Source organism: Vitis vinifera, chromosome 7 (genome assembly GCF_030704535.1).
Source record: "Vitis vinifera cultivar Pinot Noir 40024 chromosome 7, ASM3070453v1".
In the NCBI taxonomy this organism is placed as follows: domain Eukaryota; kingdom Viridiplantae; phylum Streptophyta; class Magnoliopsida; order Vitales; family Vitaceae; genus Vitis; species Vitis vinifera.
In genome coordinates, this window is record NC_081811.1 from 30,549,864 (window position 1) to 30,567,806 (window position 17,943).

Sequence of the window (17,943 nt, forward strand, 5' to 3'; positions counted from 1 at the left end):
AGAATCAATTTGGATAAGAGTAAAATGTTTCAGATGGGAAGAGTAGAAAATCTAGAGGCGTTGGCTCTTGAGTTTGGTTATAAGGGAGGATGCTCCCATCTACTTACTTAGGGCTTCCCTTGGGTGTGTAACACAAATTTGTGGTGGGTGGATGAGAGATTTCGGAAAAGGCTTGCCATGTGGAAGAGACAATTTATCTCTAAATGAGGGAGAATCACTTTGATTTGGAGTACTTTATCTAGTATGCCCGTTTACTTTGTGTCTCTATTACGCATTTTAAGAGTGGTTAGATTGAAATTAGAGCAAATTAAAAGGGATTTTCTGTGGGGTAGGGAAGCTTTGGAGAGGAAGTCTCGTCTTGTAAAGTGGGCTACTATCCATTCAAATAAAATGAAGGGTTGTTTGGGGGTTAAATGTCTTTTTACTCTCAATAGGACCCTTTTTTATAAGTGGAACTGGCGCTTTGCGGTTGAAAGGGAGACTCTTTGGAAGCAAGTTATTAATAGGAAGTTTGGGGAGGAAGAAGGGGGTGACATACTTGAGATTTGAGGTAGGGGTTTTGGAAGGAATTAGGATGGAAGGGTCTTTATTGCAAAACAAAATTGTTTTCTCCATAGGAGATGGTAGAAAAGTAAGATTTTGGAAGGATAAATGGTATGGGAACGATGTTCTTTATGATTCTTTCCCCTCCATGTATGCCTTAGTGGCTTCTAAAGAGGCATGGTTAGTGGAGTTGTGGGACTCAATGGGTGAGGAAGGGAGTTGGAATCCTAAGTTCTCTAGGCCCTTTAATGATCAAGAGCTGGACGAGGTAGAGAGGTCATTATTGACAATTCAAGGAAAGAGACTATATACTAATTTGGAGGATAAGGTGCTTTGGAAAAAGATTAAGGATGGGAATTTTTTTGTTAAATCTCTCTATACAACTCTTAATTGTAGAAGTGCAGTATCGTTTCCAAAGAGCATCATTTCGAGCCCTTGTGTTCCCACTAAAGTGGGTTTTTTCTTTGCTTGTGAAGCTTCTTAGGGTGAGGTGTTAACCTTGGATCAACTAAAAATGAGTGGGTGACCCTTACCTAATAGATGTTTCCTTTGTTGTGTGGAAAATGAGTCTGTTGATCATATTCCAATTCATTGCACCAAGGCAAGGGTTTTATGGGAGTTATTGTTTGCTCTTTTTGGTGTGACGTGGGTCCTTTCGATCTCAATTAGAAATACCTTTCTTGGTTGACATGATTCCTTTGTGGGCAAGAAGTGTAGAAATGTATGAATGATAACTCGGTTATATCTTTTTTGGTCAGTTTGGAAGGAAATAAACAAAATTGCTTTTGATAATGAGAAGTTTTTTATTCAAATGATAAAAAACTCTTTTGTATGTAAATTTTGGTCTTGGACTAAGTTGGTTATAGATAAAAGACATTTATCTTTAATCAACTTTTTTGATTGGTTAAGTTCTAGATTAAAGATGGTGATATTTTTGTATCCTCTTTTTTTTTTTTTTTTTTTGTTCTTGCCTTTTAGCGCCTCTTGTATACCGTTGTATGCTTTAAGTTGGCTTTTAGGTGCCCTTTTTTCTATTTATATATAATATTTTTTTTTTGTGCTTTTACTTATAAAAAAAATAAGATAAAATAAAAAGACTTATAAAAATAAAAGATGAGTCAAAATTTAATGTCATAAAAGATAAAGAGGTTTGAAGAATGTAATGATTCTGAGAAGTGAATTGAGAAAAATAAAAGTTATAAAAAATTATTCAATATTATATTATGAAGTTTTATTTGCTAGATATTTCATCAATTATTAATTTATATTTCTTTGCAATCTCAAGGATTTTTAAAAATATTATTATATTATATATTTATTTCTTGTACATGTATGAAGATATAAAAAAAATATTTAACATTAATACACATGTAAATAATATTTTCAATTATTTGATATAGAAAACAAACTAAGACTAAAAGCATGTTTGTCCATAAATTTACAGTAATTATACGAAGCCTATAGTCTTTGGTGTCATTATCATATTTATATACCCTCTAACATAATTATCCTAAAATAAAATAAATGACGAATGTTTTATTTATTTATTTATTTATTAAAAATTATTTTTTAATAATACTTCTTTTTTAAAAACAAAAAACAAAAATTTCCCCCACCATTTTTAGTGGATTGAACTCTATAGCCCTAATCTCAATTTATATTTAGAATCAATTGGTTAAAAGTGATGAAACAATCATCATATTTATAAATTTATCTTTTTTTTATATATATTTTTATTTAAAAAATAATTTATTTTTAATATAAATATTTTTAATTATTTCAAGTATTTATAATATGTTAATAAAAGAAAGTGTTATTTTTACCGGAAAACATTAAGGGTGTTTTTGACATAGTCGAAATGAGGTGATGTAGATTTTTAAAATTAAGTTTCAATCAACCTTTTAATCGAAATAACCCTTCGACCAAAGCAACCAATCATCTCCTTCCCAAAACCTTGCTGTCTGTCTCTGGGTCGAAGGTACCCCGGTAACTGCTTACACAAAAACATTCAATCTCCAAAGGTCTGAGTCTCGGTCGATCTCTGAGTTCAAGGTACTGTCCCAATCTCTATTCCCTATTCACTCAATCTGATTTTTACGTTAAATTCAATCGAAATAGTGAAATGAAAGAAATATTTGAATCGAACAATTTTCACCATCTTCACCATCTAGGGTTCGAGAATACAGAAGATTACACTTTACCTAAAACTCATAAGACTTTGGGCTTAGTTGATCTGAGTTCTTGAATTTTTATTTTTTATTTTTTATTTTTTTATTTTTTGCATTTTTGGGAGCAAAGAAAGTGAGATAGATAAGATAGTAATCAAAATGTGGGTTTCTTTTATTTTTTCTTCATTTTCTTGTTAACCAAACACAGGGTCGGTTTCCACTCTGAGTGCTTTTATAAGTTGGATTATGACATTGCGGGAAGTTTGCCGTAGAACTATTGCCCAGTTGGATTACAGCTCAGACTGAAATTTTTGTTAGATTAACTCTCTTTGCTGTTTGGAAATGTTTCTCTCTTTTATAGACTGAAACTTTTGTTAGATTAATTATCTTTTCTGTTTGGAAATGTTTCTCTCATAGTTTGGAAATGTTTCTCTTATAGTTTGGAAATGTTTCGCTCTCTCTTTTATAGCCTGAAATTTTTGTTAGATTAACTATCTTTGCTGTTTGGAAATGTTTCTCTCTCTCTTTTATAGCCTGAAATTTTTGTTAGATTAACCATCTTTTGCTGTTTGTAAATGTTTCTCTCTCTCCCTCTCTCTCTCTCTTTTATAGCCTGAAATTTTTGTTAGATTCACTATCTTTGCTGTTTGGAAATGTTTCTCTCTCTTTTCTTATTATTATTATTGGATACAGAGAAAAAATGAAGTGATTAAAATTTTCAATTGTAAAATTTTCACCAACAATGATTTGAATCATAAAATTTTCACCATTGAACGATTTGGGAACAGAGAAACATGCCACTTTACTTAAAATTCACACTGCTGAGGCCCTTTTTCTTGTCTTTTTAATCATCAAAAGATGAGGAAGAAGTTGGTTTCTTTTATTGCTCTGTTTTTTTGGAAACCAAATAGAGGGCTAGGGTTTCTCTTTGAATGCCTTTAACCCTTCAATGCTATTGTTGAAAATTTTGTATTCTAGGATTTCATTTTGGACTATAGATGAAGCTAGAAATTTTATAAAATTAATTAGCTGGGAACTTTATCTTGTATAATTGCATATTAAAAATAAAAATATTTGGCTTGAATAAACATTCACTAGTTATACCATGGAAACATTAACGGTACCTACCATGCTATGAATGAATCCCAATGTAAATGGAAGCCTTTGGAAGAAAAGGAAGAGCAATCAACATCAATAAATAAATAATAATAAAAAATGAAAAAAAAAAACTCTTAAAAAAGGAAAAAGAATTACTTTAAACTGCAAAATAAATAAGCCTCAGCCTGGGCCCAATGGTAAGGGCTAGTGCTTGGATGTGTGGAAGAGGTGCACGGTCTTGGTTTGATTCCTGCCAATAGGAATCCCTGGATATCCCAGGGCCAGTTGTGGTGGGCATTGCCAGTCACCCTGTGCAGAAAAATATTTGATCTTCTTTTGTTAGTTACGATATCCAGAAGGTTTAGTTTGGTCTTATTTAATAATTAGAAAGTTTTTACTTGTTTGAGTTGGAATTTCTAAATTGGATAGTCGTCTGCTTCTTCCTTTTTTGCCTCTTTGTGCAGTCTCATGTATGTGATCAGCTTCATTAAAACCTACATCTTTATTCCAAATTGTAATCCCACTTTTTATTTCCACTACCTTGACACTAAAACCTCTTCTTATTCTTCTTTTTTTTCCCTTGGTGCTATGCACAGTCTCATTCACACAGCCAGACATACTAAAACCTTCCCTTTGATTGCAAACTCTAAACTCCATTTAATCCCCATCAACTGGACACTAAAGTTATGTTTGGTTTCTGAAAAGTACTAAGGAAAAAAAAAATGTTAAGGATAATAATTGTCTTGTATTTGGTTTTATTATGGAAAATCCAAAGGAAAGTTAAATATAATTAAAGTTATTAAGAAACATATATTTTTAACTTGTCCCACCCGTGCCCCTCTGGGGGTGTCGATCAGGCGCATGCAGTGCTAGCGTCGCATAGGAATGCAAAGCTTATAAAATATATATATAAATTATTTAATCTTTATATGGAAGATTTAAATAAGTTTAAAAAAGTTTGAAGTATTATATAAAAATAATTTATTGACTTTAAATCTATTTTTTATTTTTCTTCACTTTTTCTTTAATTTTACTTTTCCTCTCTATTTTCTTTCTTTGTATTTTTTGCAAAAATTTTTAGGAGCCAAACATAACCTAAATCTCAACATTTTGTTGCTATCCAGAAATTCCAACAAGCTTCTCCTCTTCATTTTAGCCCATAAGACGCTTCAAAGCCCAACCAATCTAATCTTTGGTCCATTCATAAACTCTAATTTCATAACACTGCATCTTTGCATCCATTGCTGTCCTGAAATTTGAGCAACCACTTTCTTCTCATTTTGGCCCATAAGTCACTTCAAATCACAATCAAATAATCTTTCTTCCATCCATAAACTCTAATTGTTCCCCTTCATAAACTATAAAAGGCAAAGCTGTAGCCCACTGCTATTTGATTGTAGGCAGCTACTTTAATGGCTGCCCTGCTTCATGTAAGTGGTGATGTTTCCATGTGGGTATCTGTTTCTGATTTGCACTAAAGCTAGACAAGTTTTTTCTGATAAAGATTATTCTCTATTCTTGATTCTTTTATTTGATCCCTAACCATGGAACATATCCCTTCACTTGTCATCAAAACTCATGACAGTCAATCAAACAGGAACTACTTTAACCAAGTTCTCTCATTTCTTACCTGTATACTTAGTATAAGTTGATCCTTTTCAGTTTAAAATGCTAGCTTAACTACAGCATGTGGTTATTTTCTGATGTGTGTCCTCCTACAAGAATTCATTTTCACTTTTTTGGCAGGTGCATCAGCTCCACATGGAATCTCCAGCACAAAATGAGTATGCCTTATTTGAGCAAAAGGTGAAGCGAGCAGTTTACATTGACAACATCTCACCACAGGTAACTGATGCAGTTCTAAAAACTGCACTCAATCAGTTTGGGACAGTTGTCAGCATTCATTTCATCCCCAATTATGTGGAACCTTCAAAGATCCCACGGTGTGCATTGGTTGAGATGGCAAAACAAAGTGAGGCTGAAGCCATTATTTCAGACATGAACAATTATCCTTTCATGATGTCTGGGATGCCAAGGCCTGCACGAGCACGACCTGCAGAGGTGGAGATGTTTGATGACCGGCCAATAAAGCCTGGTAGGAGGATACAGTGCCGATGGCTAGACAAAGAGGACCCTGACTTTGAGGTAGCCAAGAAGCTAAAGCATCTGGTGCGTAAACATGCTTCAGAAGCTTCTTTCATGCTCAAGGTAAACTGGAGTGTTCCTTCCATATCTATCACCTTTCCTCAATTTGATAAACTCCTTTTCTGTTAATACAGTACCTATTCTTTTGCAGAATCAACTAGAGGAAGAAGAGAAGCTTGCAAAGCAGCAAGCAGAGGTCCTCAAAACAAATTACAAGAAGTACGAGATGATAGATAGTGTCCTAGCTGATGGAGCTGCTCGTCGTTTAGCACGACACTACAATTTCAATGTGTCAGATGATTGATATATTTTTCTGGTTTATGATGGTAAAACTCTCTCTATCTCATTCATCAGTGTCAAACAAATAGATTACTGGACTAAGCTGCTTGTTTTGTTCATAACTAACATAACTATAGGTGCTATACTTGCTATACTTGCAAAGGACTATTAGGAAGTAATTTTGGACAAAAGCAGCCTATTTTTTCACAGTTTCTATTTGACTCAAGAATTGCTCATGAAGGGGATCAGATATTGTTCTCAGCCTATTCCAAAACCATAGATTCACTTAAACCCAAAACTCCAGCTATTTCATGGTGTTTACATCTGCCCATGTGTAGAGTTGCTTCAATTCGGTTGTGTTATGAATAATTTTGATTGCCTGTTTATTTTTTATTTTTATGAAAAACAAACATTTTATTACCATGAAATAGTGAATACAAAGAAGGATCAGAAATCCTTCCCCTAAACACAACTAGTGCATGACTCTTGATAAACAATGAGAAACTATTTACTCTAGATATTGATTGACTTGTTCTTCAGTTTTGTTTTTTCATTTCCCCTTTCTCCCTTCCCCCTTTCTTTACTAAGATGGCAATGTAGCATAACCATAGTTTATCATAACCACAATTAGCTTTCATTTCCATTAGGAATGTAATCAAGCATGATAGTTAGGAAAATCAACATGTCCTGATCTTTATTGCTTAATTATATTGAATTTGATTTGGAGTGTATGAACTCAAAGTGGAGCTCCTAATGGATGAAATCAGTTGGGCTTTGGTTGAGTAGGTTGGCAGTTTAACACTTATTTAATATGAATTAGACTCTAAACTTGTATTTATTTGGGCAGGAAGTGTTTTAGGGTTTTATTAGGGTAAATTACACTCTTCTCCCTTGAATTTTAGTTTAGTTATGCGACCTCGATTATGGTTTCAAAATTATATCCATGCTCCTTTCACATCATTGTGCATTCTTGAAGGAGGAAAAAAAAAAAGAATGTTGTTGCTTTGCCATACAAGGTTTTAGGAATTTGGGAATTTTGGATTTTTTAGGATTTGTTCTTGAAAACAATTTTCTGTTTTTTAGAACAGAAAATAATTTTTTGCCTAAAAGCCCAGTTGATAACTCTTTGATTTAAAAGTCTTTTGATAATTTATTTTGAAAACATGTGGTTTTTTAGAACAAATTTGTGGTATTTGTAGACTTTTTTTTATTAAGCATGTTGCCAAACAATTGAAAATATGGTAAGTATTTTGAAAACTTTTGGATTATTTGTTAAGTGTATGGTACCTTCATAGATGACAAGTAAAGAAAACTGTTTTTTATATTTGTGTTCTTAGTCGGAATTTTGTCCTTGAAAGACAAAGTCATTCATGGATATTATTTGGGGTTCGCTCACATTCAATATAGTTCCTTTTTTTCATTCACAAGGACTTTGGTTCTCAAAATGAAGATATATCTCTAACCCATTATTGGCTAATGGTTAAGTGATGCACATACTCTTTCCATTGAATATTTATCAATGTTTTTAGAATCCAACTAATCATTGAATCGAAAAATCTACTGATTCATGATTCATTGGTAGGATCGATGGTTGAATCGAGATCGAACTAGTAAGTTATGCATATATAATTTATATATTATTAAAATTAAAAATAAAAATGATAAATTCTATTGAAATTTTGATAACATTTTCTTTATTTGTTGAGGTTTTTCATATATTAGAAATTTAATTTAAAATAAAAATTTATTAATTATTTTTAATTAAGAATTTATTTTAAAATCATAAATTTATCTTCAAATGAATCAATTAAGAGATTTAAAATCACGAATTTGAAAAATAAGAAATTTAAAATCATCCAAATGAAGGGGGAGGGGACTTAGTGGGGTTGGTGTTGCCGTTGGTGTTGGTGTCAATCGTGGGTGTGATTTTGGATGGCGTGATGTTGGAAGGGTTGCTGTTGCTAGAGTTGGAGGCTGCTGGTGGGAGGTGGAGCACTGAGATGGGATTTGGACATTAAATGGTGTTAGTTTTACTGCAAAATGACATAGTTTTGAATGAATAATGAAAAAAAAAAAATTAGAGTATTATTTGGTTCTTGAAAAATTGCTTGATTCATAGGTTCAATCATCGGTTCGAAGTCGAATACACGTATTATCAATGTTTTGTTATTTATCGAAGTTTCAATTAAAATTATTATAGAAATTGATTTTATTTTATTTTATTTTTAAAACTTCCATGAGATTTAATTACCGATATTTCATTTCAATATTTTCATTTTTTTTACACTTATCCTCTTTGGACATTTAGTTTAACCTTGAAAACCCCAATAGTTGTTTTAGAAACTATAGATTAACTCATGAAAGAAGAAGAAAAAGAAGTTAATTTGTCATATCAGGGTTTTGGGAATTTAGGAATTTAGTGTTCATAACAAGTTTATGGTAGGGTTCTTGGAAGGAACCTTCATTGTGGTTCGAAAGGACAAGCTTGGAACAAACATATTTTGTCTTTTAAACCCTTGGTAGGTAACAAATTATGTTGAGTGGAGTTGATGTAATTTTAGAAACCACATAGGAGGTTTATGTAATTAAGTAAAATTGGGGAAACAAAGTGTAATTTTTGATAAATTTTTAAAGGGGAAGTTAATATAATTTTTTAAATCATATGGGAGATCCTTGTAATTAAACTTACTATCTTTTATACAAGAAAATTGAAGGAAAAAAAAAAAGAAAGAAAAAGTCAAGAAAAATAAAAATATATTTAAAATTAGTAAATTATTATTATATGCTTCTTCAAACCCGATTCACATATTTCTCTTTTTTCATATAAAGATTAAATAATTTGAAAATACATCAATTTTTAACCATTTTAATTATATTTGATTTGATTTTATATTTTTCACAATAAACCAAATATATTAAAAAAAAAAGAAAAAGAAAAGGATAATGACTTTTAAAACTATTTAAAAAATTAAGGGATTACCTCAAATTTTAAAATTAATTTTTTACTTTTTATATAAAAATTATTATATTTGACATAAAAGTTACTATTAATTTTTATTTTTAAAAATAAAAAATTGAAAGAATATCCAAACAAGCACTTAAAGTAATCATTAATTTTGTTTGTTAGTATACATGATTTTGTTGATAATAGTGAAGACATTGCCGTAACTTTAGCACGAGATATTGTGCATGTACCTTACAATGGCCATTGATCATGATTTTGCTTTACTTTTTACTTTGAAAAAGAGGATTCAAATTATTGTTCAAAAGGAAAATTAGGGTTAGGGTTTTATTTTTTAATTTTAGCTTAGATAAAGAAAAGATTATTGTAAATTTTTTATACGGATGATTTAGGGTTGGAGTTGGGTTTTATATTTCAAAATAAATAAAGGATAAATGATATATTTCATGGTATAAACTCTTTATTCATAAGTCACTTGAAATGTAGGTGTTAGTTAAGTTCACGATTTTGTTTCATTCATCTTGGATTAAGACTAGACATACTTTTTTGTGATTTATTTTGTCTATGAAGATCAAAGTTGTTGCAAAATCAACTTAGGATAACATAAAGTAAATATCATGAAGTAGGATATTTGGTTGAGACATGAGCATAATTGAGTGATGTATAAACTCTGCTTGAAATATTATCAAGAAGAGTGATTGTTAGATTATTTAACATGTATGTTCTATTCAACGTGGATTAGGATTTGACATATTTTATGTAATGTATACTGCTTCTGAAAACTCAAGGTTTGCAAAATCAAATTTGAGATAATACATGTAAGTATTGTTGAATTACATGAATGCTAATAATGTTTAAAAAACATAAAGAGGAAATAAGAGAAATTAGACATGAAAATTAATTTAAAAAATGAATTTTTGAAAGAGCGTTGTTCAAGTGCCCTTGAGGGCTACTCAAACACCTAGACACTCCTAAAATGGTAGTAAATGAAACAATATTTGCCTAAGTGATACGATCTACACCATGAAATTGAGAAACTTGTGAATCAAGAATGACTCCAAGATCGTCTAGAAACAGATTTGTAGGAAAACCACAACCTGTTGCTTATATGGAAGCAAGAATCTTAGTATAATGAAGACGCCATAATCAATTATGGAAGGATTGATTGATAAGTCGAAGGAGAATGCCATAGAAATCTTTCTGATAAGTCCACATTCCATCACTCATATACCCATTTCCAACATACATTCCACTATTTGACAAAATAAATTCGTTTGACTCAAACACTAATCGAAATCCATGATTACTCAGCAATGAACCGGGCACCAAGTTCTTATGGATTTCAAGTACATATAAAACATTAGTTAGAATCAACTCCTTCTTGGAAGTCATATTCAAGATTACTTTGCCTTGACCTTTGATCTAAGAGGTGGTAGAGTTCCCTATGAACATCTTTTCCCCATTCTTAATTAGTTAAAAAATAGAGAACATTTTCTTATCAGAGCATACATGACGAGTAGCACGGGTATCAATCCACCATTCCTTTGGGTCACCTCAGAGACTACGGTTGTGAGGTCAATGTCAACGTCTTTAGTGATGTCATGGATCACATTAGATTCCTTGGGTTTGTTCTTTTTGGGCAATCTACAATCAACATATTTGTGACCTTGCTTTCCACAATTGAAGCACTTTCCTTGAAACTTCACCTTCTTGGAGATCCCTCATTTAGGTCCTAACTTAGATCCTTTCCATTTGTTGGTGTTCTTTACTTGGAACTTTGACCATGTTCCACAAAATTAGCCTTGGCCTCATTCAGAGTGTTTGCTATTTTCTTTTCAAATCCTCTATTATATTCTTCAAAGTGAAGTCTAATAATTAGATCCTCGATGCTCATTTCCTTTCTTTTGTGTTTGAGGTATTTCTTAAAATCTTTCCAAGCCAGGAGCATTTCTCAATTATAGCTACCACTTGGAAAGTTTCGCTAAAAAACATTCCCTCAGCATGTATCTCATGCAAGATTACTTGAAGTTCCTAGACTTGACTTACCATAGTCTTGGAATCTACCATTTTGTAGTCAAGGAAGCGGCCCACAATGAATTTCTTAGTCACGACATCCTTAGTTTTAGAGATTCCCATAGCTCATTAGATGTTTCTTGTTAGAGTAAACATTGTACAAAGAATCAACTAACCCATTCATGACATAATTTTTATATAGGAAGTCAAAATGTTTCCAAGCATCCATAGCACTGATGACTTGGATATCGAGCTCATTTTTTATAAGCGTTGGAGCATCATCATTCAAGAATCTTACGAGATTCAAAGTGATCAGATAGAATAACATCTTTTGTTGCCATTTTTTAAAATTAAGTCCACCGAACTTCTTTGGTTTTTCTTCAAGTGATATAGAGATAGGTACAACGATAGGTAGCGCTGGCACTCGTGCCACAATAGGGGTTACCATTTGGGTTAATTCAGTCACAACAACGTAGTTGGATTCAGTTGCTATTTTCTTGAAATACCTAAGAAAATGTGTTCATTTTTTTTTTCCAAAATTAATAACGCCAATTTTCTTAGAATAATTAAAAACCACTTTACAAAGTATTCCCAGAAAAGATTGGTGGGATGTTAATAGCCCATACCAAGATTAGCCTCCTTAGATAGAATATTCAGTTCCCAAGAAATATGGAGGAAGGATCACAAAAGGTCCCGCTTAAAATCCAAATTCCTTAGACATAACTTCTCAGTATCGTAATTTCCAATTTCCATAAGAAAATTGGTGCAAACCTCATAGGGAAAACAAAGTAAGTAGACTTATTTTCCTAGTAGGTCTTCTTATATGATTTAACACAATCATGTGTTATAGCCTAATGATACACACAATGAACGGTGATGAGGTAAACTTGTCCTTGCAATAAGGAATATTTTTGTTTGAACAAATTATTATTATTAATATTCTCTAAAAAAAAAAAAACACTTTGTCTATTTGTTTTCCTGAAAAACCTTTGAATAACAATTTTTTTTTTCAAAAAAAAAAACAACAAAATTTTTCCTTTCCTTCTTGAAAAAAAAATATAGTCACGAAATTATTCTTTTTTTTTTTCTTTTTTTTTTAAAAAAAAAACAGTCACAAAATTATTTTTTTTTCTTTTTTCCTTTTTGGAAAAGATTAGTCATGAAATCATTTTTTTTTCTTTTTCTTTTTCCCAAAACAACAAACCATTTTGTTTGTTTGTTTTCCTGAAATTTGAACAATTTTTTTTCTTTTTCTCAAAAAATAATTTTTTTTCTCAAAAAAACTTGCAAGGCTCCTTTCTAAACATTTTTTTTTTCCTTTTGGAAAAAACTTGAAGGGCTCATTCCTAAATAATTTTTTTCCTTATCCTTCTTCCCAACCATGAAAAGATCCATGTGGTTTTTTTTTTTTTTTTTCCTTTATTGTTTGCAAAGAATTTGTTTTAAGACTATAAACCATATCTGGTTAATCCGTTAAATAGGGAAAACAAAAATAAATAAATAAATGAATAGAAAATGAAGAAAAGACAAAAACGAATGTTGTGAAGCCACAATCTCCTTAAAACAAATTTGTCTTCTCCATTGGTACTTTGAGAATTGTGAGGTGTCTATCTCCTAGGATAAAACGGTTTTCGAGTGGCAGCAATAACACCTTACAACCACTCCCGACAAACTGAACTGTGTCTGGGTCTATCACAACAGAATAAGGAAATGAAGGTTTGATGATTTCGATGCCATAATTCAAAAACTTATCCCCTAAAGAGAGTTTGAGTCTCTCTTTAGATAGACTTATAAATGGGAGAAAAAGATTGTTAACCTTCAAGAAGCCAAAACATTTTGGCTTCTTGAGGCTTTTAGGAATTTGTTAAAAGGGTTAAATGTATTCACCCATTTAATCTATTCACAGGTTAAATTCATTCAACCAATCATAGTATTTACTTAATTTTCCAACAAATTATGCTTTCCAAAATAAAAAAATAAAGCATAATATTGGTTGGTAGTCATTATAGTGCATGTGTGCAACTAATGCTAAAGTTACAACAAGGTCATCACCATTCATCAAGGATGTCTCTAGAAGTCATGTGTTATAACCACTATTGATAAAAAAGAAAAAGAAAAAGAAAAATGGTAGAAATAACATTTATATTAGATTCGTAATCAAAATTATTTTGTAAACATAGTTTTTCATTTGAAGGGGATTTTGAATAATAAATGTGTAGCAAATAATGTTTGGCAAGTTTATCTATTGCCTCTAAAATATGATTTTCATTTTTGTTTAACAAAATTCAATGTAAAAATATCCATTATTTTGAGCAAGTTAGGTATGTTTTGTATTATTGTATTTTTGCTACCGCTCATTTGAGAAGAAACTATTTATATTGAGTAATAGAGTTTTAGGTTGTTTGATAATTGTTTTCGAGAATAGTTTTCTAAAACACGTTTAACAATCAAAAACAGTTTTTTTTTTTGTTCTTATATACAAATCTGTTTCTAGATGATCTTATAGTCATTCTTGATCCATAAGTTTCTCAATTTCATGGTGTGGATTGTATCAGTTGGTATTAGAGCTTAAAACTAGTTACAAGTTTGTCTATTTTTTTATTTGAAATAAAAAAAACGAAATTGAAAAAAAAGAGTTGCGATTCAATTCTTGTAATTCTTGTTTAAATTTTACATTTTTGTGTTCTTTTTTTATTCTATAAATTCGAATTTCTTGCTCCAAACAAACCCTAAATACATAGGCTCAAAAGAATTGATTCTTTTGTACGAATTTTGAAACCCCTTAAATTTGTAACATAGCCTTGCTTTGCTAAGCCCTTAAATCCGAATTTCTCTTGATGAGTCCTTGGTGAATTGTTGTTGAAAATCTTGATATTTATTTTATTAATTTGATAAGAACCTATAGAGGATTACTATGAGTGGAAAATGGCAAGAATGGTGAGCACATAAGAGGGCAAAATCCTACATGATTTTGTGTGAAAACACGAGTGAAAGTTAAGTGGATCATTCTTTTAGTGAAACACGTGAGAGAGTGTGTGAAGTTTTTTTTTTTTTTTTTTTCTAACTTTATTTTTGCAGCAAACATATTAGACAATTAGGACAAAAATACTTTCAGGAATGCATCAAAAGAGGTTGATCTAAAGTTTCTCACGGAAGCTTTAATGGGTGAGATGAGAAGAGTGTTGAGAGTGGAAATAGAGCAGACACATGAACGGATAGATCAGGTAAAGAATGCACGTGTGGAGTAACCACAAAACACTCCAATATGCTTAGGAGACAGAGAGTTCAACCTAGGGCAGTAAGAGTTGAAGATGAAAAGTATTATGGGGGCAGTTTTGATGAAAAAGATGATCGGGATTCAATTGTTGGCAATAAGAGATATGGTGGACAGTTTAGAGAGGCTAGGATTCGGGAATATAATAACTTGGGTAGTATTAAGATGAAGATTCCGTCGTTTCAAGGCAAAAACGATCCTGAAGCTTACCTGGAGTGGGAGAAGAATGTAGAATTAGTATTTTATTGTCACAATTATTCCGAGCTTAAAAAGGTAAAACTTGCAACCATTGAATTTTTTCATTTATGTGATTATTTGGTTGGATTAAGTAGTATTAAACAAAATGAGAAATAGAGAGTGTCCAATAGAAATGAGGGATGAGATGAAAATTGTGATGAGGAGACGGTTTGTTCCAAGCCATTACTACTGTGAGTTGTACCAAAAATTGCAAAGTCTTACACAAGGTAATTGAAGTGTGAAGGATTATTACAAGGAAATGGAAATAACTATAATCCAAGCGAATATAGATGATGTCCGAGAGGCTACTATGGCTAGATTCTTAGTTGGTTTGAACCAAAGAATTGCTAATTTGGTGGAATTGCAACATTATGTGGAGTTGGAATATATGGTGCACATGGCTATCAAAATTGAGAACCAACTCAAGAGGAGGGGTAATAGTACACGACAAAACCCTAGCTCGGGATCATCATAGAGGGCGAATTTTGTGAAGAAAGAGGAGAAGCAAGCCACTGCCAAACCTAAAATCGAGCAAAAACAATAAACAACCAACCATACAAATTAAGGTAAATCTGATTCTTCCACTACTCGAAATCATGATATTAAGTGTTTTAAATGCCAAGACATGGGTCACACAGTGAGGCAATGTCCAAACAAAAGAGTTATGGTATTGCCAAATAATGGTGATATTGAATCTAATGATACCGAATCTATGCCACCATTATAGGGCGTGGATGATGAGGAATATGTTGTCCAATGTGAATTGTTGGTTGCAAGGAGAGCTCTAAGTATGCAGGTCAAAGAAAATGACCAAGTATAGCGAGAAAACATCTTTCATACTAGATGTCACGTGCAAAACAAGGTATGTAATGTGATTATTAATGGAGGTAGTTGTATTAACGTTGCTAACACTTCAATAGTGGAGAAATTAGGGCTGCCAACAATTAAACATCCCTGACCTTACAAGTTGCAATGGCTCAATGATAGTGGTAAGGTGAGGGTTACTAAACAGGTATTGGTATCCTTCTACATCAGGAAATATGAAGATGAAGTTTTGTGTGATGTACTTTCGATGCAAGTTGGAAACTTGTTACTAGGTTAGCCATGACAATTTGATCGATATGTCAAGCACGATGGTCTCACCAACAAATACTCATTTGTACTTAATCAAATGACAATCACTCTAGTCTCTTTGTCACCAAAGTAGGTCTATGAAAATCAAGTGAGGTTACAAAAAGAGAGTGATCTAAAGAAAGAGAGTGAGAAAAAGAAAACAAGTGAAAATTAGAAAGAAAAAAAACTGAGAAAAATGAGAGAGAAAACAAGAAGACAAATTCAACCATTGAGAGAAAAGCATAGAGAAAAACAAATTTATATGCAAAAGCGAGTGAAACAAAAAGAATGATGTTTTTAAATCAACCAATGATTATACTTTTGTACAAAGAAGCGTAATTAAACATTAGCAAACTTGACGTGTTTTTGCCTAGTTTAGTTGTTTCTTTTTTTGCAGGAGTTTGATGATGTCTTTCCCGAGGAAGTTCAACATGGTTTACCTCCTATTTGAGGAATTGAACATCAAATTGATTTCGTGCCCGGTGCTTCCATCCTAAATCGACCAGCCTATTGAAGCAATCCCGATGAGACAAATGAGTTGTAAAGGCAAGTTAGTGAATTAATGGAAAAGGGGTACATACAGGAAAATATGAGTCTGTGTGTCATGTCGGTGATTTTGGTCCCTAAAAAGAATGTGACGTGGAGAATGTGCGTTGATTGCCGAGTAGTCAACAACATAATAGTAAAGTATCGTCATCCTATTCCTCGCTTAGATGATATGTTAGATGAATTACATGGTGTTTGTGTATTTTTTAAGATTGATCTAAAGAGTGGGTATCATCAAATAAGATGGCGATGAATGGAAAACCGCTTTTAAAACGAAATATGGTTTATATGAGTGGTTAGTTATGTCATTTGGATTAACTAATGCATCGAGTACTTTCATATGATTAATGATCCATGTCTTGTGAGCTTTCATAGGCAGATTTGTTGTTGTTTATTTTGATGATGTTCTTATTTATAGCAAAAACTTGAATGATCATGTTGTGCACTTAAATTAAGTCATTTATGCAATTAACCAAACATTTGGAACTTCAATGCAAAACCCAAAACTCTACCTTTTAGTATAAATAGTCTCCTCCTATAGCAAACAAGAGAGATAAAAACTTAAAAATATGAATGAAACAATCTTGTTTATTTTCACTTCCAACTTTCTTGAGAAAATTCCCAAAAGTTTTTCAAAATATCTGCTCGTTTTCTTATTTCCGTCTCCTATTTTCTTTTAACCACTTTATTTACTTTGCTCTCTCTACACAAAGCCCACTTGCAGTAAGAACTCAAAATTTCCTCATATCTTTAGTATTTTTTTACTTTTGCATAGTATTTCTCTTAAATTACAAGAAAAGTAATAAACTTTTTGAATGCCTTTTGATTTCATATCATTTTTTTAAAATGATAGACATGCTTATATACTAAATTTTGTGAAAAAAAAAAATATATATCTTGGGGCTCATAGAAGAAAATATTTCAAAGTAACATTTTTCATACACATTTAAAGTCATGAGGGTTTCTTTGGCCCAAAACTGACAATATCTATACGGTTGGGTGTAGGTCATGACAAATGATGTTAAAGCTGATCATTGACCTTGGTGTGGAGGTTTATTTGGCCTCATAGGAGGTGTTTGTTTATTTGGTCCCGTAACCCCATGAGACACAACGATGATATTGTGTTTGTATTAGGAAGTGTTTGTGTGATATTACATATCAAATATGAGAGAAAGTTACCAAAACTATATATGTATGAACTCATTTTAATTTTGTAAAGGCGTTTAAAGCTGTAAGGATCCTTTTAAGTTTGAAGTGAATAATATTTACACGATTGAGTGTGGGTCGTAGTTGTGCCCATGAAATATGTCAATCATATATCTTAATTGTATCTTATTTTTATTTTAGAGGTGAGGGACCAAGCCAAGCTTTAAAAGGAAAATTAGGATTAGGTCTTATTTGTTTGTTTTATGTTAATTACCCAAACGTGCATTCAAACACAAATATTTGTATAGAATTGGTTTTTATTATATATTTACAAAAAAAAAAATGAGTTTTAATATTATTATTATGTCATTTTTAATCGATATTCTTAGTCATGATACATGACTATGATAATTTCAATG

At 31.7% G+C, this 17,943-nt stretch overlaps 1 protein-coding gene across 1 annotated transcript; it reads left to right on the plus strand.

Annotated features, from left to right (window-relative positions):
• Window positions 1-2,434: 2,434 nt before the first annotated feature.
• Window positions 2,435-6,494, plus strand: LOC100255901 (uncharacterized). The gene is made up of 3 exons (XM_002269047.5): window positions 2,435-2,595; window positions 5,556-6,017; window positions 6,106-6,494. Exons 2-3 carry the CDS (start codon window positions 5,571-5,573, stop codon window positions 6,256-6,258), a joined length of 600 nt encoding a protein of 199 aa, XP_002269083.1. The 5' UTR covers window positions 2,435-2,595; window positions 5,556-5,570; the 3' UTR covers window positions 6,259-6,494.
• The last annotated feature ends 11,449 nt before the right edge of the window (window positions 6,495-17,943 follow it).